The 22,868-nt window shown below is 41.6% G+C and overlaps 1 protein-coding gene across 1 annotated transcript in view; it reads right to left on the bottom strand.

Moving 5' to 3' along the window:
* Positions 1–17,714: 17,714 nt before the first annotated feature.
* The window catches only part of Il13ra1 (interleukin 13 receptor subunit alpha 1), a 63,012-nt gene continuing 57,858 nt past the window's right edge, over positions 17,715–22,868 (bottom strand). The window contains exon 11 of the mRNA XM_050121893.1: positions 17,715–20,187. Coding sequence (XP_049977850.1) covers positions 20,095–20,187 — 93 coding nt within the window. The 3' untranslated portion in view covers positions 17,715–20,094. The remainder of the gene's footprint in view (positions 20,188–22,868) is intronic.

Genomic DNA, 22,868 nt, shown 5'->3' with positions numbered 1-22,868 from the left:
GTCCACTAGGCCTTGTCTACTAAATGTTTCACCACCTCTCAGTAATGCTGTAAGTCAAGGACCAGCTTTTAAACCGTGGGCTTTGGAGAATATGCAAACCCAGACTATAACATTTGTGACTTAATGTGGAGGAATCCATCCGAAAACCCAAGCACTTTGTATACAGGTAGATTTGCATAGTGAGAATGTATCCTTGAAGAGGGAACCCAAATCTCTTGTGTCCTTGGAAGTTACCACAGTTGGAATCAGATGCCCTCTTCTGGTCGACATGGGCACTGCACTAAGGCGCACAAACCCACACAGAAACGAACCACTTTAAAAAAAAATTTTTTTTTTTTTTAATTTACAAATTAATTTCCAGGTCTACAAAATAATTTCCAAGTCAGAGGAAGTGTATGCCTCACAGGAGAACACGGGAAACCATACCTCATTAGGAAGCTGCTCTTCACAACTTCCATACCCAGTTCCATACCCTAGAGCTTTGGACACAGGAGTGTGGTAGAGGGCAACCAGGTAAAGTCCAATTAAATCTGCATTGTTAACACTACAGAAAATAGAGACCAGGCCACTTTCTCGACTGAGTTGCATAGACTGAGATGGCAGAAGCTTAAGTAACCTTTGGGATTTATTTACTATGAAATTACAGGGCCAAACACTTCCAAAATTCCCATTCATGGTGCTGGGAGGTATTCAGCACCCAGCAGAGAGCCAGGCAGTGGTGGCAGTGATCTATAATCCCAGCACTGTCTGTTTTTATGCCAATACCAGGCTGTTTTCAGTACTGTAGCTCCATAGTAGAGTTTGAAGGCAGGGATTGCCTTCAGAAGTTCTTTTATTGTACAGTATTGTTTTGGCCATCCTGGGAATTTTGCTTTTCCATATGAAGTTGAGTACCATTCTTTCGAGGTCTGTGAAGAATTTTGCTGGGATTTTGATAGGCATTGCATCGAATCTGTAGATTGCTATTGGGAAGATTGCCATTTTTACTATGCTAATTCTACCTACCCAAGAGCATGGGAGATCTTTTCCTTTTCTGGTGTCTTCTTCAATTTCTTTCTTCAAAGATTTAAAGTTCTTGCCATACAGGTCTTAGAGTTATTCCAAGAGATTCTATGTTATTTGTGACTATTGTGAAGGGTGATGTTCCTCTGATTTCGTTTTCAACCCGTTTATTATCTGTGTAAAGGAGGTCTACTGATTTTTTCGAGTTAATCTTGTACCCTGCTACATTACTGAAGGTATTTATAAGTTGCAGACCTAAATAGAGAACTCTCAACAAAAGAATCTAAAATGGCTGAAAGACACTTAAGGAAATGCTCAACATCCTTAGTCATCAGAGAAATGCAAATCAAAACAACTCTAAGATTCCATCTTACACCTGTCAGAATGGCCAAGATCAAAAACACTGATGACAACTTATGCTGGAGAGGTTGTGGGGTAAATGGAACATTCCTCCATTGCTAGTGGGAATGCAAACTGGTCCAGCTGCTTTGGATATTAGTTTGGTGTTTTCTCAGAAAATTAGGAAACAACCTACCTAAAAACCCAGCAATACCACTTTTGGGTATATATCCATAGTATGCTCAATCATGCCACAAGGACATGTGCTCAACTATGTTCATAGCAGCTTTGTTTGTCATGGCCAGAACCTGGAAACAACCTAAATGCTCCCTGACCGAAGAATGGATAAAGAAAATGTGGTACATTTATACAATGGAGTATTACACAGCAGAAAAAATGACATGTTGGAATTTGTGGGCAAATGGATGGATCTAAAAAACATCATACTTAGGGACAAAACTCAGACCCAAAAGGACAAGTATAATATGTACTCATTCATAAGTGGCTTTTAGACATAAAGCAAAGAAAAGCCAGCCTACAGTTCACAATCCCAGAGAACCTAGACAACAAAGAAGACTCTAAGGGTGACATACATAGATCTAATCTACATGAGAAATAGAGAAAGACAAGCTCTCCTGAGTAAATTGGGAGCATGGGGACCATGGGAGAGGATAGAAGGGGTGGGGAGAGGAAGGGAGGGGAACAGAGAAAAATATATAGCTCAATAAAAACCATTTTAAAAATTCAAATGGGGGCGTTGGAAAGATGGCTCAGAGGTTAAGAGCACTGCCTGCTCTTCCAAAGGTCCTGAGTTCAATTCCCAGCAACCACATGGTGGCTCACATCCATCTGTAATGTGGTCTGGTGCCCTCTTCTGGCCTGCAGGCATACACACAGACAGAATATTTTATATATAATAAATAAATAAACATTTTGGGAGGCGGTGGCAGGGAGGAGGCAGAAATCTTTAATAAATAAATAAATAAATCGAATGGGAACAAAACTTAAAGTTCTTAAGAAAATCCCAGCACTAAGGAGACAAAAGTAGAGATTTCTGGGCAAACCAGCTAACTAAACTAGCAGAAACGGCAAAATCTGGGTACAGCAAGAGACACCGCCTAAAATAAAATATAGTGTAGATGTAAGAAGACACATGATGGCAACTTTGGCTTCCATGGGTACATGCACACATGTTCACACAAGCTCTCAAATGTGAAAGCACACATATATGAACAGACATCACCTATACACACACACAAAACTCTCCACCCATAGATCGGGATAGACCAGTTCCCTCATCTATAAAACAGAGTCACTAACAACAGATATTTCATTGGATTATTATAAGGGTCAGATGAGATAATAAAGATGAAAACACTATGAAGTCTCATAGTAATCAGAACTATGATCCTATTAATGAGTAAATAAAATACACGTACTACATTTTAGTAGTGACTATTTAAAATATTAGGTGATCAAATTATCAGACCTCTGAAATAGGCAAAAAAAAAACCCCATCCAGTACTTATACCCTTCCATTTTGATCCCTGTACCTGCCCATGAAAATGCCCTGAAGAAAATTATCCAATGTCCTCATGTATGCTACATGTTTTCCTTACCCAGTCCACGTGTATATGATGATAAGAGCAATAAGCAATATGTTGAAGGCTTATTGCATTTTAGGTACTAGGATTCATAATTTCATCCTTAACTGGACCTTAAAGTCCATTTTCATGATAAATGGCTGTTTTGAGGGGGATGCATGTTAGTGGCTCGGCTCCTCAGCTTTTCTCATCTAGATTGTAAGGCAAATCCTACTGTAGAAACTGGTGTGATTCTTTTTGGAGTTTCTGTTCTCAGGACTGAAACCCTGCAGCAAGTGGTTGCCATGACTATGCATATCAGTGCATTTAGCTAGGGAAGATAAAGGGTAAGTGTTGTAGCACTACAGGAGCTGGGGCCCCGGGTTGGAGGCATTGGCTGGACTTCTGATAATTGAGTCCAGCCTCCCCCAAGGCACCAAATTACTCTTTCTTCCTTCGCAGTAATATCTCTGGGACCCAGCAGCTGTCATTCAAACCCAGGCAATCTCTTTCCAGAGCGCTGTGACATTTAAGAGAGCAGACAGAACAACTTGTCAAATGCTCGTGCAGGCTTCCGTGCCCTTCCTCTCCGCTGACAGGCTTTTCATAAAGGAGCGTTCGTCTCTTTGGCTCGCTGCCCTTTGTATTATTGTAACTGTAGATTGCGCAGCCATTTGCCAGGTCCAGAAATGTCAGCTAAGTACTGTCAAGCCGCCTCCCCTCACACCCATTCTTCCTCCATAGGGGGTCTCATTTATTAGCATGAAAAATTTTTGAATAATTGGATTGTCACAGGTACCTGTGGTGATATTTTATTTATAATCTAACAAATAAAGCTTGCCTGAAGATCAGTGTGCAGAGCTAAGCCACTAGTTAGCCATAGAGGCCAAGCAGTGGGGGCACACACCTTCAATCCTGGCACTCAGGAGGCAGAGGTAGACGGATCTCTGTGCGTTCAAGGCCACCCTGGGCTACACAAGACTGAACCAGTCAAAAAGAGAAACAGAGGCAGGCAGTGGTGGCTCACACCTTTAATCCCAGTACTTGGGAGGCACACACCTTTAATCTCCACATGAGGGAGATGGAGACTGGAAGGGATATGGCTGGGCGGAGAGAGGAATAGAAGGTAGGAGGAGACAGGAGCTCACCACATTCAATCTGAGGATTCGTAGAGACAGGATCTTGCCTATTGAGCATTAGTAGAGGTAAGAACTAGTGGCTGGCTGCTCTGTTTCTCTAATCTTCCCATTTTCAACCCCTAATATGTGACTCAGGGTTTTTATTATTAAGATCAATTAGAAATTCATGCTACAGGTAGTTCCGGGAGATACAAGCATAGGCAGCCGAGCTTCTTCTGGGCCATATCCACAGTGCTCAGCTCTGGCCCTGGCACGGAGCACTCTCAGCCAATATCGGTTAAGAAGTGAAAGACAAGGAAAAAGTGAGTCCGTGAGAGAAACAGAACAGAGTAAATGTGACAAAGTAGTCTCAACTCACAGACAGGCAGAGTCTTTATAACACTGGGCTTAGGAATTAATTTCAAAATTACTGGTGAGCTTCAAGGAATCTCCACGTGTCTGTCCAAACCTCATCAATTTTGAGCAAGCTGACAGATTTATCGCTCCGTCTCCCCGTTTTCATATCAAGGTTCTGCTCAAAGCGGTGCATAGACAAGTTTCATATATCATGCCGCTTCAGTTCTCGGAGTCTGTATATCTCCTAGGTAAAGGGATATGTTTGTAGGTGACTCCAGGACGGTGATCAAATCCAGGAAATTTAGCAGCCGAGAGATATTGCAATCTCCAGTCCTTCCTCCGATTTCAGCTGTCACGGGCAGGGGGTGTTCCGTTTGCTTCTCCAGGGCGGAAGAAAGATTAATGGGCAAGCATATGAGAAATATGATAGATTGATCAAGAGAATTAAAGCTGTCTACTGCTGCATACATTAGCTTTTATTTAAAAACAGGGAACGCCATTTTAGTCAGGCAGGGACGAGATAATTTCCTGTGTGTGGTGGCACACACCTGAAGTCCCGGCACTGAGAAGGCTTGGGTAAAAGGATCGGGAATTTGAGGTCAGCCTGGGCTAGACAGCAAGACCTTAGAGAGATGGGGGCGGGGAATCTTTTACATGTATGGGCTACAGAGACAGTTTCTTCGTGTGTGTGTGTGTGTGTGTGTGTGTGTGTGTGTGTGTGTGTGTGTGTGTATTCTACAAGCCAGGCAATTTGTAGGGCATCTATGGAGCACAATTCTGTATTGAAAACCTCAGGGTTCTATCAGTCTGATGCCAATTTCCCTAGCTCCTTCCATAAGCGGGTAAGAAGAGGACTATATATTATGTGCTTTCTGTGCACCAGACTCTAATTGAAGTGCTTTTCAAGTGGTAATGCAAAATGTTCTCTCTGGATGGAGCTATTATTTTTTTTCTGCCGTTGCTAGGGATGGAATCCAGGGTTCTGTACATTCGAGAGAAGCACTCTAGCAGTGAGCTACATCCCCAGTCTCTGAGCCCAATCTTCCCATTTGTTTCACTGGTGAAGAATCTGAAAGGCAGATTTTGGTATTTTGATTTTTATCCAGAACTAAGGTGTTAGAAGATCTAAGGCACGGTATTCAAGCTGTCCAAATCAATGTGCAGGACAACAATTAACTGGTCCACTTCAAAACAAACATGGTTAGGCAGGCTTGTAATCCCAACACTTGGAAAGCTGAGACAAGGGAATCGATCATAAATTTGAGGCCAGCCTAGGATATAAGGTAAAATTTCTTTCTGGAAAGAAAAAACAAAAAGTAAAAATGGCTTTATTCTTTAACATAATAAATGAATTGAAGCACAGTGTTTTGAATGCATCATCTTTGTTTATTTGCATTTATCCCATTCTGAATGGGCAGTCTAATTTCCAGATATAAGATGTCCTTTTAGGATATGGGGATATATAGGTCTCTTATTTCTAGGTTTCCTAGTTTCCTAATTTCTGTGGTTGTTCTAATTGTTATCTTTATTTTGTATCTTTCTTTTAGAGATGCGCTTTTCATTTTAGATTACAGGGCGTTGCAGAAGTGAAGACCTTTGGAGGAACTTCCCATGTGAAGGGCTTAAGTCTCTCCAATGCCTTGTATCTTAGAGGGCAGAAGACTTCAAAAGATGGGTTCTCCTTTACCTGGATTTGTGCTCTTTGTATTTTTCAGAACAGCTAGCTTCTGCCGAATTTCCACCAAACCTTCACTTTTTGGTTTAAGAACTACATCTCCGAAAACTTTTCGCCCTCCTCCGTAACCAGTGAGATTCCCCGTGACCTGCTCTTGCTGCATCATCCAACTTCCCCTAATGGCAGCTTCTGCACTGAAATGATTAGAGGTTGGAAGTACTCAGTGGTAGAGCATTTGCCTGGCAGGTGCAAGACCCTTGGTTCAAGCCCTCCCTCCAACACACACCTCTACAGCTACACTGAAATCCAGTTTGCTTTAGGGATGCATGTGGCTTTGCTCATTAAAGTATCCCTGGTATTCAGCACACACTATAGCTACTAAACCAAAGTTTCTTGAATGAATATATGAATGAATATGAACAAATGAACAGGATGTTAGTGAAGGGAGGAGGGGTCATGTCCTCTCGGTTATGTCCTTTCCAAATGGGTTTTCATAAAGCTGCCATCACAGTTTATAGGCACAGCCCCCAGGTGGCAGTAATGTGCTACTCTTGAGCAGCAAGTGCCTGCTAAGCTCTGCACTGTCCCATGTCCCTCCCCAGGCTGTGCAGCAAGCTTGGCTTTGGGGTTTCTTGAACCTGAGCTAGAAGACATGCCAAGGGAATTCTGATAGTTACCTCCTTGGTATTTCTCTGGGGAGTAGCTCCCAGGAGCCTCTCTTTTCTCAATGGTATGCGTTGCAGATTATAATAAAATAGGCCCACACTAGCTCAGGATGGAGTAGAATAAAGGTTTCTTTATTTAAGGGTAGACTCACAGAGCAGAAGTCCTCTGTGTGAGCGGGGAACTGGAACCGCATCCAGCAGCCCAGGGGCCGTGCATGCTTTTACATCTGCATAAATAGTACACGTGACCACGCCCAAAGTGGGCAATAGCTTAAAGGCTCTGGGCTGAAGGAGCTCCCACAGCAGTTATATTTATTCGTTTGTTTGTTTATCCTGGGAAGGGGTACATGGGTGCTATAGGGTGCCTGTGGATGTCAGAGGACAACTTGTGAGAGTTGATCCTCTCATTCCATCAAGTGGATATTGGAGATGGAACTCAAGTTGTCCGTCTTGGCAGCAAGTACTCAACACCCCCCCACACATGTGTGTGTATCTGTATGCAAAGCAATAGAGTACATTGTGACATTTCATATATGTATATATTAAATCATATAAGGTAATTATACTTTGCTCTCATACTTCTCTCTGCCCCTTGCTGTTTCTCCTCAGGGTTTGCATCTACTTCCCAACTCAAGCCTGTGGGTTTTTTATCTGCACTTGTTTAGATAGCGCCTCAGTATGTAGCCCAGATTCTAACGTGTGGCCCTCCTGCCTCATCCTCCAGAGAGCTGGGATCCCAGGTGTGTGCCTCCAGATCCCGCTCCATTATTTGGAGCCCCTGCCTCCTGTGCATTAAGTCCTGAAGAAACCATCTGTGCTGGCTCATTTTTATGGCAACTTGCCACAAGTTGAGAGAGTCATTTCGGAAGAAGGAACCTCAGTTGAGGAAACGGCCCCACGAGATTGGCCTGTGGGCAAGCCTGTGGTACATCTTCTCAATGATTGATTGGTGTAGGAGTGCCCAGTCTATTGTGGGCAGTGCCATCCCTGGGCTGGTCATCCTGGGTTCTGTGAAAAAGCATGATGAGAGTGAGGTGCAAACCAGTAACAGCACACATGTCTCTGTATGAGTTCCTGCATCCAGGTTCCTGCTCCGACTCCATGATTGACTGCGCTGGGGATATGTAAGCTAAAATAAACCCTTTCTTCCCCAAGTTGCTTTGGTTTAGAGTGGTTTGATCCCAGCACTAGAAGTCAAAGACACCATCTCTGAACTATGTCAGATCTGTGCCTCCCCCTCTACAATGCAGGCCCACCCAAAGCAGATTGTTTGTGAGGAATTCCTGGAGTTAAACAAGTTGGATGGGCCAAAAAGAATGACTTTGGGGTGGGAGGGTGACCTCTTTTCAAAGCTCCTACTTTATCTGTGCATCTTCATTATCTTTCTTTCACAGTCTATACTGCCAACAGGGCCCAGGCCCTTGCACAAACTCCTCCTTTTAGAAAACCAGCAATTGCTTCCTTTCATATATCTGTTCAAGCGATTCTAGTGCATCATGGTGCGTTTTAACCAGCTCCTCCCCGAATACCACTTTCTCGGTCTTTTGTCTGGTCCCAACAGCCACATTTGTAAACAGCACTTACCTGGGCCCTCTTTTCATAGCTGTAGTTTTAATTCATGATATTATCTCTGTAGTTTTTCATATATATATTTTTTTATTTGTTTTATATATATATATATAGATTGCATCTCTTTTGATTCACAGGTTTTGATTCATATTTCTCAGCTGCCTCTGAGGCAGCAACTTACTGCAAACTTCATTATCAAGTGTAAATGCAGCAGATTGAAGTTGTGCACACGTAAACTATATGTCATGCCTGACCACCTAAATCTCTTTTTCCACTTGGTTTCAAGTTTTCTGCACACTTCAAAAATATTTGTTAAAAGGCTGGACGTCTTTGGCTTTAATTAAGCCATGCATAAGTTTGCTGTCCTTCACTATCAAAATGCCCAACAGACTTCTGCTGATCCTTACCCTATGGGGTGATGATACGAAACAGATGTGTTCTCTGCTTCATTTTCCAAAGCACTCCCTGGACATAGCAAAGTTGGCATTAGTGTGTATGGGTGGACATTCGTCTGCATGAGTCATTTTGTCTTGATTTTAGTCTTGATGCTGGGGATCTCTCACACACACTAAACCCATGCTCCAGAGATAAACCCACAGTCCAGGTTGGTTGGGTTTTTTTTTTTTTGGAGACTATGTCTTTAGTGTGTACAAATTTTAAAATTTCAAAAAGAAGCTTCGGTTTTTCACTTCTTTCCTACTTTCACAGATGGCTTACTGTGTTTGTGAAGAATTCCTGAAATGAAACAATCTGGAAGGGCAGAAGGGAGTGACTTTGTGCTAAGAGGGTCATATTCATTACTAGATGCTGACATAGTATGACTTTTAAAGCCAAATAATTATTTTCATCAAATTCTTGCCTTTTTAATCATAAAGTATTAGTATTTTTTAAAGCCAGCATGAGCTTCATTAGATCTTGATTTAAGAAAATTGTAGGAAAAACATTCCTGAGACAACTGAGGAAATGTGAACACTAACATGATATTTGTCAATGTTCCTTATTTTTGTTATTTTAAACAGTGTTATAATGGTACTGAAGGTATATATACACATTTTTATTTGACTATTGACTTTAGCATTTGCAAAAAGTCTATGTTGCCCAGGCTGATCCCAAACTCCTGGGCTCAACCAATCCTCCCGCTTCAGTCTGCCAAGTATCTGAGACTACGGGTGAAATAAACTTTTTAAAGTTGTGTGTTTTTCTTTAATAAAAATGTTACTTTGTAGAGATATGCATTGAAGTATTGGCAGATGACAGTGTATGATGGCTGGGATTTGTCTCAAACTAGTCCATTCCGTGGGAAATAGACAATAGATGAAGGCAAACAGGATACAAGATAAAACAAATTGATAACTATTGACACTGGGTGATGAGTACATGGTCATATATTCTAATAAAATCTCTAGGTTTTTTTTTTAAGGTATTTCCAATTTTTCCCCAAAGAAAAAGATGTTTAAACATCCTCCATGAAAATGGTAACAGGGTTTGGGGAGGCTGCTTATAAGAGAAATCTTATCTAAGCATGGTAACCCACAACTTTCTTTTGTCTTTTTTGATTCGAGAATTAACTGAGGTTATACAGTATGAGGAGGCAGACGCTGAAAGAGCAGGAAAAGAGGCAATGAGGGAAGTGTAGAACATAAACTCTAGCCAGACTTACCAATTCACTGTTAGCCAATCAGCAAGAGGCTTTTGAGTGGCAGCAGCTGGAGAGAGGATGCTAAAAGAAAGTAGTGCGCACCCAAGGGGGTCAGTATGTGTATATAGACACTGGAGTGCGCTTTGACTGTGTCCCCTATTCCACCATATCTGTCTGTATACTTCTGTGCGCGACAGGAAACATGGGAGTTGCACATGCGTGTGGGGTTCAAAGAACAGCCTTGAATGCCAGTTCTTAGGCAGTTGTGTACCTTGTCATTAAGACAGAGCCTCTCACTGGCCTAGTGCACTCCAAGCAAGGCTGGATGGCCAGTGAGCCCCAGGGATTCACTCGGCTCTGCTTCCCTGGCACTCAGATTACAAGTGTGCACCGCCACCAGGCTTTTATTTTTTTAATGTGTATTCTTGTGATCAAACTCCTATGCTCACGAATGCTGAAATCAAACTCAGGTCCTCAATGCGTTCATGGCAAGCACCTTACCAATCAACCAAGCCATGACTCCAGGCTTAAACTCAGCTTCGGATTAGAGCAATTTCTGTCCCGTCTCTAGTGTCTCCGGCAGCATTATGGGGGAAATCATGGAGAATTCATCCTCATCTCAGTTTTTATGTCAAACAATAACACATGGAATTGGTTGGGGTTTTTTTTCCTCCACATTTTAAAACCTGTGAGTCTTGGGTCATTTGCAATTTTTCCATTAGCTGCTTCCATTACTTTCCTAAAAATAATCAAAACTCATCATTTGGTTTACTGTGACTACTGGACCTGTAGGGGTTCCTGTTTCCCACTCTGCTTATCACAGAGGAGAAAATTAAATCTCAGAGGAAATGAAACAATGCCAAACGTCATGCAGTGCCGAGCAGAGATTTGACACACAATAGGCAAGAAATATCTGCTCTGAGTGATGCTGGGGGTTGAACTTAGGAATGTATACACATGAGGCAGGAGCTTCATCACTAGGCTACATCCACATCCCAATAAAAAGCTGCTACACCCAAGACTGAAACATGCATACCAAGGAACTGGAACTGGAATCCAGTCTGATTGGTTGGTGCCCATGTCATCTGAATGAATGAATGAATGAATGAATGAATGAAGTGGCAAGACTAAATTTTGCATGTTCTTCTTCTCTGATTTTAATTCTGGTCTCCATGGGCCCCTAAACACAGGTAGGACCACACTTGTACCAAACCTAGGTCTTCTCTGAGTCGTGAGGTTTATGAGCTGCTTCTTAGCTTCTTTGGTACCCCAGATACTGGCTATACGACAGGGTATATGGCAACTTTCATATATTAAAGGTTTAAACTGTCATCCTGAAAAATTAGTGCATTTGCACCCCCAAATTATTTTTTTTCAATCAAGAACAGCTACTCAGCATCTGTTTTCCAGTTCACATCTATTTCTCAGGGGTGGGGGAAGGTGGAAAGAAAGAAAAAAATTAAAAAAAAACTTTTGATTTCAAGAGTTTTTAGAAACAGAGTTAATAATGGTAATTTGATTTATGCTATTCAAGTTTTCCAAAAGCAGTGCAGTTGAAAACTGTCATTATAAATTCGGTACCACAAAGGAAGGAAATACTAGAGTATGGTGCTGTGAGAACCAGATGTGGGTTCCACTCAGATGGGCATGTTCATGTGCCGAGGGACAAGGAACTGGCTCCTAACTACTGCTCATGGCAGCTCACCATGCTGAGCACTCTCTATGTGTCATTCGAACCCTCACTGCAATCCTAGGATGTAGGACCTCTTGTAAAATTCTACCAAGAAGAACTGAAGTTCAAACCGCATGAAGGTAATTTCTCAGAAACTAAAATCAAAGGCCAAAAATAAGTGAAAAATGTGAGAAAAAAATATAGGTTAGGAGATCAGTCCGGTACAACCAATAGCTAAGTAATAGGTGTTCTAGAGACACAGACAATAGAAGAGGAGATTGTTGTAATTAAAAAAAAAAAAGCGGCATGCGAGAGAAAGACGCCGTGCAACAGAATTCACATGGATGGGTTTTGATTAGAGGAAAGGGAACATAAAGAGAGGGAAGGGGAGGGAGGAGACCAGCCTCTGGGGCAGGAGCAACAGAAGAGAAGAGGAGAGAGAGAGAGAGAAAGAGAGAGAGAGAGAGAGAGAGAGAGAGAGAGAGAGAGAGAGAGAGAGAGAGAGAGAGAGAGAGAGAGAGAGAGAGNAGAGAGAGAGAGAGAGAGAGAGAGAGGGAGGAACAGACAGAAGAAGAGAAGGAGATGGGAGAGGGCAGGGCCCTTTTAAAAGGGAATGTAGCTAATATTTACAGAAGGTGCTCTTAGTGGCTGCATCTGAGGATATAGCCCGTCAGAACCCCAAGGGCAGGCCGGTCCAGATGCCTGAATACTAACAGAGATACAGGTGAGAAATAACTCGATATGCAACAAATGAAGAGCTAGTTCTTCCACTGAAGAGTGCACACCAAATCCCAGCTTACTAATGAAAGCTCTGCACTGAGGCATATCATTAGATTATAAGACACTATGGACCAACAGACAGTCTTGAAGAGCAAAACAATTACACGCAGGAAGATGGAAATCATGGAGGGCTGATTCTATTTTGGAAGCAAGAACATATTGGAAGAATATGCTCAATTTGAAGAATGCATTCCACATCCCGAGAGGAGATTGTTTCCAATGAAGACTTATTCACCTGGCAGAAACTTAATCATGTGTGAAAATATAATCAGACACAGAAAGGTTTTTATTAAAATCACCTCTGGAAGGGCACACCGTGAGAAAAATAATCAAATAAAAATCACCTCTGATGACGACATCTTTCTAAGGAAGTTAGCAAAGGGTGTGGTCCAGCAAGGCTAAAGGGTAAACCAAAAGAACCTCGGGCCTACAGAATGGATGCTAATGCAGAGAGGAATTCCCAGGATGACAGTTTGGTGGCAAGCCTAGAAAACAACCGTTCCAGAATGAATCAGAAGGGAGAAAACTCCAAGAGCAAATTCTCCAAGAAAAATAAATGGAACACATGAATAGTGTTCGATAATACTATGCAGACTTTTATGGCTTTGTCCGAAAAATTGATGGTACGGAGAAAAATAAATTTTAAAAAAGAGGGTTTTTTGAGAATAAAATAGAAACATAATGAGTTGCACTCTGCATGCAGCAACTGTGAGCAATACTTACATGATATAATATAGCTAGTGCATATTGTCATTAAAACTTTTATACTTGCAGAAGTGTGTGCATGTGTGTGAGAAACAGTAAAAGACAGAAAAGAATGTGTGTGTGTGTGTATGAGAGAGAGAGAGAGAGAGAGAGAGAGAGAGAGAGAGAGAGAGAACTAGCATTTAGTCATGGGTTCAATCTCTAGTATCCAAGAAAAAAAAATGAGAATTTCTTATCTTACATAACAGAAATGTATAATAAATCTCTAAATTTAAAAATAAGAAGTAACATTAGCTACTGTGTTATTCCACCGTAACTATACTCTATAACAAAAGAAGGAACTAAAAATGTTTTTATAGCTATTTAAAACAATATAAATTTAGGAGCTCACACTTCTGTTGGTCAGAAGTCCAACACTGTATGGCTGAATTTTCTTTCCTGAGTCCTCTAGACCCAAATCATGGTATCTGCCAGGTTTTACTCTTCTATGTGGACTCTTGGGGAGAAGCTGCTTCCAGGCTTGCTCAATTTATTGGCAGTAATTAGTTCCATCCCACCCTTTCAACGTGGACCCTTAAATCCTCAAGCTGGCAACAGTACTTTGAGCCTTTTTTACTTTGACTTGCTCTTGCTCTTCTCCTTTCTCACTTCTGAGAGCTGCAGCTTCCACAGTATTTTCTTGTACTGGGGATTGAACCCAGAACTCATGTACACTAGAGAAGCACTCTCCTCACGTAGCCAAAGTCCATAATTTAACCCAGGAAAATCCTCCCTATTCTAAAGCCTGTGGCCTTACCACATCCACAAATGTCTTTCATGTAAAGTGACACATTCCTAGGTTCTGGGAACTGGGGTATAGACTTCTGTTCTGAAAGTAGAAACTGGGGGTTAAGGGGTAAGGCAGAGGAATAGATGGTTCTACATTATGAGCCATGTGTTAGTCGGCTTTCTGTTATTATAACAAATGCCTAAGATGACTTATCAACTGAAAAGGCTTATTTTGGCTCATAGAAATTTCAGTTCACGAATAGCTGCCCTTATTACTTTGGGTTTATGGTGGCACATCATGATAGAAGCACCTCGCTGGGAAGAGAACAGGAGGATTGGGCTGGGCTCTCATTTATTGCCTCCTTCGACATACCCTGAAGTAACCCTCAATAACCCAGAGGCTTCCAATAAGTCCCCAGCTCTTAAAACACTTCCATCACATCCCGATGACAGTGTGACAGGAATGAATCCTTTAAGGAACACAAACAATACAGACCACAGCAACCTCTCTAATACGCCGTGAGTTTAGACGTTTTGTGCATGCATGCATTATTTTGTGCAAATAAAAAAAATAAGCTGGCTGGAGACGCAGTCTAGTGGTAAAAGAACACTCGCTTTGTATGGGTGAAGCCACGGGTTCACTCCCCAGCACTGTCCAAAGAAATCAAAAACTTAAGCTCATCTCCCAAATTTTCTATAATCGAATTGAAATGGACCCTATTTTAGATACTATGTCAAATCACGTTATTATGGAAGCAATGTGTATTATACATAGTCCGTCCTGTGCTTCGAAGAAATATGCTCTAAAATCATCTGACGGCTCGCTAGTCACAACCTTGGCTGGGCCCCAGCCAAAAGGCTTGACTTGGATGAACAACAGAGCTCCTCCAAGGTATCAATTCCTTTGTTCTTCACATTCCATTAAAGGGCCTGCTCCTCTGGTTGCTTTTGGCATTTCCCACTTATAGCAAGCTGGAGTAAATGATGATAAACATGTTTTCTTGATTTATAAGGCTACAATTGTATTAGTCCCTATTGCGTGTCAGAAGCAATATAGTAAATGTAGTGCAAGCTCTTAACTTCACAGACGAAAACACTGACTCCTTAGAAAGGAAGCAGATCCAGCCAGGGAGCGCTATCTGCCCAGCATCCTTGGGAACTCCAAAACATTAATTCAGCTTATTTTTTTTTCCTCACAAAAAGTAGCCTGTCCTTGACTAATCAGCTATGGACTACAGAGCCAAACATTATTCACTTCCAAATTCCTTTTCCTCAGCACACCCTACCTGGCACACTCATCGGTGATTGCACAACGAACCTTGAGATCTTGCAAATGCTCACTTTATAACGGAATGATCTGGATTCTCAAAGTCTTACAGCTAAAGAGCAATTGGGCAGTAACGTGAAATAAGCTGTCTCTTCTTTTAGTAGCTGCTGCTTAGGGACAAATCAGAGCACCACTGGTTGCACCATACAGCCTTACAAGTCGGGTGGACTTGTTTTCTTCTTCCGCCTCACTGCCCCACAACCGTATGGCTTTCCAGAGCTCAATCAGCCTCGACAGTCTGCGTTGGGAAAGGGCAGGTCACGCAGCCAATCTCAGGAGACCGGTATGGGGAATCAGGGAAACAGCACTTGCGTTTATAACTTGAAACAAAGTAGAGACTACCGATTTTCTCTTTTCATTTACTAGCCTACCTGACAAATGTTGAGAACCAGCAGTGAGACAGGTTCCGGCTGCTGAAGATGCAACCACTGGGAAAGACGGTTAGAGGCCAGAGAAGTCAAGGGGAAAAAATCATCTTAAGGATTGATGTAAAAAACAAATAGTGTATCAATATCAATGAAATTTCTCCCTTAGTGAAACCAAAAGCATTCCAAGATTTTAGTTGATACACACACACACACACACACACACACACACACATCTTTACACACACAGATATATGTTAAGATTGTTTTGCCTAACCATAAGTGTGGAAGAAAAACATTTCTGAAATAAAAGGGGTTTTAAATTTTTATTATTCTTGCTGGGCAGTGGTGGTCCACGTGTTTAATTCCAGCACTCAGGAGGCAGAGGTAGGTAGATGAATTACTGTGAGTCCGACGCCAGCCTGGTCTATGAGAGGCTAGTTCCAGGACAGACACCAAAACTACACAGGGAACCCCTGTCTCGAGAAAACAAAAGAAAACAAAATATCATTGGGTGGGGTGAGTGTGCATGCCCACGGGCACACGGGTAGAATGTGGATATGGACATGCACACTACAAATGTGTGGCAGTCAGAGAACAATGTTATGGAGCCAGTTTTCTCCTTTCACCTTTGATTGGGCTCTGGGAAGAGAACTCAGGTCTTCAAGTCTACAGGCACCTTTATTTTACATGCCGAGTTGTCTTTCCAGGCGAAATAAAAGTGTTTGTTTCTGTATTTTCCTCTCAAGGTGCTAATACTTTCTAGTGAGTCTGACATGGTAGTGCACGTCTGTAATTCCAGCGATACGGAGGCTGAGCGCTAGACAAGGCTGGGCTATGTAATAAGCTCAAGCCACCCTGGGTAATATAACAAGATCTAATCGCATTAAAAAAAAAAATCACCCCCAATAAAAGAAAAAAATAAAATCACCAAACAAAGCAGAATGAAACCAAAAGCCTAGTAACACAATTCACAGTTCACGTAAGCATGATTGTGCACTGTTCAAAGAGCAGTTCATGGTCACGATGAGATGGCAAACAAGCTGAAAAGCAAACATGCTTAGGTCATTCTGGCTTCTCTCTCTCCGAGATGAGGTGAGCACGCTTGCGGCTACAGGAATTTATGATTTCCATGGATCTCATATAGATTTACAATCTCAACTCCAAATCACCAGCCGTCATGTTAGAAAGCTAGGAAGGGTGGTGCCCCATGCCTCCAAACCCCAGCAATGTGAAGATAGAGACAGGAGGATCTCTGCAGCCCATTGACTAGTTAGTCTTGCCCAGTTGGTGAGTTCTAGATTCAATGAGACCTAACAAGAAAGGAGGAGGGCAGTAGAGAAAGACTCCCAACACTTGACTTCTGGTCTCCAGATACACGTACACACAAGTACACCCCTGCCCTAAGCATGCAGACATACATAAGCATGTACACACACACACACACACACACACACATACATCACAATACAAATAAAAGTTTAAAAAAGAAACTATGAAGCTTATAACTAAGCGGCTAGATAGATCTTTAGAGGTCAGCTACTGAAAAACAGTGTTCTTGGTCTCATATATAAGCAAATATTCATAACATAACTGGAGGTCTTCTATGACAAAGGTGATGATAGCTGTGTATAATATTATGTGCACATTACATCTAGGATGACAATAAGTGCACTGTGTTCTGTTTTCTGCTTGATATTGCAAAAGACCAGATCAGTTTCCATTTATTTTTTTAGATAGCTTTTTATTTGTGTACGTGTGGGCACTGTATGTGTGGAGGTAATAGAATAACTTGAGGGAGTTGGCTCTCTCCTTCTACCATGTGGGGCTCGGGGAATCACACTCAGGTCATTAGACCTGGTGAGTCATCTTGCTGGACCACCATTCATCTTGGCCGTCACAACTTATCAAATACTTCCGTCTTTTAAGCTGATGCCTGGAAAGGCTGCCCTAACATATAACTAATTTTACATGTGTGTCCTCTTCAGAAAACTGACACAACCAGACAACAGGGAAACTTGTAACAAATGTTTGTTAAGACGAAATAGCTGCCTTGGAATTAATGGTATAACGTTCGTTGTTTCAAATGTCATTTTCTCTACCAGCCACTCCCAACAACACGCTCCCAAAAACAAGGTCAAAAGAAAGCATTTAGGTGACATACAAAAAAAACCAATATTTATTTTACTTTCTTATAAGAAGTTAAACAGAAAGACTCCTAGTTGAAGACATTACCAAAAACATTAACATTATTTCATGTATCCCTTCAGTGCCCAGATTCAGAAAAAGGTTATCTGAATGGAAGAAAAAAAATGGTTCTCCTTACACTGGGTTTATTTATATATGTAGGTGAAAACAATCCATATGCCTTAGTCAAAATAATACATGAACCTACAAGTTTCCAATAAGCAATGTACTCATGAAGAGTTCCTAAGTCCTGGAGATTGCTCTTGTTCATTAAAACAAAGGTATTCCTATCATTTACTATCGTTTTCCCCTCTGATACTGAACTGCTGAAAGAGGAGGTTGGAAGCAAAATAAGATGTCCTTGTTCCCAGGCTGCATGACTATCAGAATGGGTGCTCTCAGGGCATTTCAAAGCACCGTCTTCATCACCATCCACATAGGCCAGCAGGAAAAGTGGCCCTGTGCAAGGCATTTAGGTGCTTTCCTTCCCAGAACTATGAAATCCTGGGGAAGGAGTGGTTTCACTCTTCTACAGGAAGCTAGGTCTTCATTCTAGTGGACAGTAGGAGAAACTTGGACACCTCCGATGCCTGTAGCCAAGCAGCAATCTGACACCCAAAATAAGAGCACCGAGAGATGATACCCAGGAGTCAATCACATCACGCACCCTCATTTCCTAAAATGTGAGGGCACAGTGCTCCTCTCCTGCCACTACTACTACGGAAGCAAGACTCCCCTTAGTCCCAGCCTGTGGAGAGCAGAGGTCTCTTATCTTCCCTGCTTAAGGACAAGAGATGCAAGAAGCATCATTTTATTGATATGAACTGGTAAATGCCTGAAGAATTTGAAGATTTCTTCAGTCCTTGCTAGTGATCTGTAGGTATGAGAAAGAGAAGTGGGGTACCTCTCACTCTTTTGAATTTACGGGAAGCAGGCAGAATAGGGGGTACACATATGCATATATATTGTGGGAATGGGGCAGAATGGAAACCCAACATATGCAAAAATCTAGTACATAGTTGGAGCCCCACTTGGCTCCCTCTCAATAAAACACAGAACATGTGCGTGGACAGAACCATTTGCAGCATGGAAAATAGCCATCCTAAGGCCTAGCTTACAAACAAAGAAAAAGAGACACTAATCTTTTCTTCCCCCTCAAGCAAATAGAGCCTAAATTCTAAGCGAAGAAAAGGCATCATCTCTATTAGCAAATACACAAAGAAACACCAATTGCTCGAAACCCTCAACTAATTGCAGGCTCACAGGGAAGTGGCAAAACCTGTATGAATTAGTCGTTGTTGTTCAGAATACTCACCTTTTACCTGAGATGCAAATTATTCCCTGCTCCACTAGATAGTCTAAGCAAATCTGTACCTTCACTTTCACTAAAAGTCGAAAGGCTATATGAAAGAGAATGCGGGGAAGAAGCATAGACGATGAGAAGTTCAAAAGTCTGGGAAATGGCTGGCTATCTGAAGATAAAGAAAGTACTAAGAAATAAGGAGTCCCAAAATTACATGAACCCAGGAGTGGGGTCCCATCCCTCACACTAGATACAAGTACAAGCTAGATACATAGTCCATACTTGTTTTGAGTAGCAGAAATGACGTGGGGCAGACATATTTCCAGACTCCCTGACTTCAACTCGAAAACTAGGTCATTCTGCCTCCACTGTCCCACAAAATCCTGCAAGGACATAAACAGCCTTGGTGGAGAAGTTGCCTCTGCGTTTTTTTTCTACATGTCATCACCGTGGCCAAGATGACTTCTGGGAAATTCAAGGCAGAGGGAAATGCTATTGAAGTGGATAATGATAGCACATTTTAATCGCCACAAACATTACTCAGTAGGTTCCCGGACAATAGGCAGCAGATTGTATCAGTTTTGTTTGCTAGATGTTCTCTGGGAATCAAGTTCAGCACTAGCATACACACCCCAAGTGAGTTTCCTCACAAGTAAAATTTCGTGGTGTTAATCCACACAAAGAATACAGAGCAAGCAGAGATTCTTTAAGGAAGTCATCATGACTCCTGATAAGATGAATCCATGCTCATTGTCCCCTTTTCTTTGTCCTCTAGTTTGGACACTTGGCAAAGAACATCTGCTTTTAATAGTCAACGAGAACAAGAAAGGTTCTGCTCTCGTCTTGAAGAGCTCCATTAGTTTGGGGTTTTCGGTGCAAAACTGACATGAAAAAGCCATGGCTCTCTCTTAGGAGCTGCCTGCGCTTCAAGGGTCCAGTAGTTTCGATTTCTATTTAACAAGCCCTCGGATGGCAGATGGAGAGTGCGGTGAATCTTCACAGGGTCACATTGATAGAAGACCAGAAGTCAGTTCTCCCCATCACTGAGCCGCTTTCTTCAGGTTTTCGATCAGCACTACAGAATCCGTTTCCTCTTTGGATTGCTTCTCGTAGATGTCATACTTCTTCCAGTGCTGCAAGGAAGAACAAGAACACGCCCGGTGACTTCACAGCCACATTCTCTCCCCGGGCACTGGGAGTCAGCGCTTACTTTTAAGTTTGTACGCACAAGAACCGTAAGAGCAATGCTTTCCTGCTTTGGGTCTTCTGATCTAAGAATACTCATTGAGTGGGACAATTAATGGAGCCAAACAATCAAGAATGAACATCAAAGACAGGAAAAGCATGGGATTGTTACATAGCGCTTAGTGGCTGTCTGAAGAGATAAACAAATTGAGATATTTGCAGAACTAGAAACAGTCTTTGGGAAATAAACTAAAAGGTGGCCCACTTTTCCAATTGTCGCACTTGGAATTTTATTTTCTTACCACTCACATTGGACCGCTGCTCCAGAAACATCACAGGCTCCCAAAAGTTAATTACCATCTAGTTAACAAGACCCTGGATGTCCTGAAAGTCTGAGTCCTAGCAGCTGTGAAAATCTCTATACTAACCCTTCATTTAACATCATTTGCCAGACGGACTAATTTGTTAGACATTATGTTAATGGACTCACTACACAGAGCTTCTCCCGAATGGGATCCAAGCATATTTTCATAGTAAAAAGCCAACATTCTGGTCCTTTGGCCATCTTTGGCAGTCTGGGGGAAGGGATGAACTCTATTTATTTATTTATTTATTTGTTTGTTTGTTTGTTTATTTATTTATTATGTATACAATAGTCTGTCTGTGTGTATGCCTGCAGGCCAGAAGAGGGCACCAGACCCTATTACAGATGGTTGTGAGCCACCATGTGGTTGCTGGGAACTGAACTCAGGACCTTTGGAAGAGCAGGCAATGCTCTTAACCTCTGAGCCATCTCTCCAGCCCCAAAGGATGAATTCTAAACTCAGTTCTGTCATCTGTAAAAAAAAAAAAAGCTGCCAGAGAAAAGTATAGGCAAAGTATGAGGCACAGATGAGCCTAGCTAACTGCCTGTGTGAGGAAATCAAGTTTTTATTGAAAGAGAATCAGGTGTTTTTGTATTGCCTATAGATGTTTTCATTCTGTAAGCTTTAAATTGTTGCAGAGATTTTATAAATAAAACAAGAACCCTTTGCAGAAATAAAGCCACACCACTCCCTGCACAGGCTTGGGGCTGGGCTCCCTTTCTCCTTGGTGCTCTACCGTTCATTGTGCTAGCTGGAAGATGGGGAAGTCAGAGACAGAAACAAGAGCAGCCTGTTTAGCTGTGGCGGGCTGCAGCACTGAGGAAATAGGACCAGTATTAGTAGTGGTAGTGTATGGAGCTAAAAACTGGGAGATGCTGTTTAAAATAGCCATTTTTTCCTAAATAAAATATTTAACCCTAGCATACCTGACAGAGTTGTGAAAGTTAAAAAATATATCAGTAAGGGCAAGCGCTGCCGAGGATGTGGAGGAATCTGATCGGTCACGTATTTTTGGAGGGAATGTAAACTAGTTGTCACTCTGTGAAACAGCCTTGCAATTGTGTAACTCTGAGCATACACTTAGCATAGAACCCTAAAGTCCTGCTCCTGTCTATTTACTCAGAAGAAAGGAAAACACATCCATACAGAGACTTTATTTACAGCACCGTAACTCCTAACAACCCAACGAGGTGTAGTCCTGATGTCCTTATACAAGAGAATGTTAAATAAACCACAGAGTATTTCTTAGCAATACAGAGAAGTAAACTGTTGTTGGCATATGCAATGATACGAATATTTTCTTACTACATCATTACTAAGTGAAAGAAGCCAGACTCAGAAATCTATGGATTCCATTTGTTTGACACTATGGAAAAAGAACGATTCTGGGGAGGGAAAACAGATCAGTGGTTGCAAGGGGCATGACCCGTGGTTTTCAACCTCCCTCATGCTTCAACCCTTTAGTACAGTTCCTCATGTTGTAGTGACCCCCGAATATTTTTCTTTGCTACTTCATAACTTTAATTCTGCTACTATTATGAATCATAATGTAAATATCTAATATGCAGGATATTTGATATGGGACCCCCGTGAAAGGGTTGTTTGACTCCCAAAGGGGCTGAGATTCACAATTTGAGAACCACTGGTCTCAAGTGAGGGCTGGAGCTGACTCCAAAGGGACACATAAAGGAAATGACAGAAATATTCTATATTTCTACTGGAGTGGAGACCACAAAATTGCATCTATTTGCTAAAATTCTTCTAAGGGAACACTTAAAAAGGATACATTTTGTTATTTGTAAATTGAACTTGAAAAATTCTATAGTTTAAAAAATGTGAAATGTTCAGACTTCTAAGAAAAACAATCCAAAAAGTTAAGATAGCCTTAAAACAACAGTTTACTAAATAAATGGCACTATGCCAACTGGCTAAGCATTTGAAAAAACAAAGCCAAACACACCCTCATAGACTCCACCAATAAAGCCCCAAGCATAAAACACAAAGTCAACTAAGTACACAGGGAAGCAAGTTTCCCACGGTATAGACTTTCTGCACACAAAATATCATTTTTGAGAGGTAGTTTTACTGCAGAAAAAAATTTCTCTAGCTTCATATATTAAATAATCATCCTTTGGCTTGTTAGCCATTGTTGCCTTTTATTGTATTTATGGTGATTATCTAAATATAAATGATTTTATGAGAATTTGTAACATATGTTGGTAAACAAAACATCCATATTACTTAAGCATGAGAATTCAAATAAT

The sequence above is a fragment of the Alexandromys fortis genome, unplaced genomic scaffold (assembly GCF_014885135.2).
Source record: "Alexandromys fortis isolate MF-2015 unplaced genomic scaffold, M_Fortis_MF-2015_v1.1 scaffold_189, whole genome shotgun sequence".
NCBI classification, from domain to species: Eukaryota; Metazoa; Chordata; class Mammalia; order Rodentia; family Cricetidae; genus Alexandromys; species Alexandromys fortis.
This window is presented reverse-complemented; position numbering and strand designations above follow the sequence as displayed.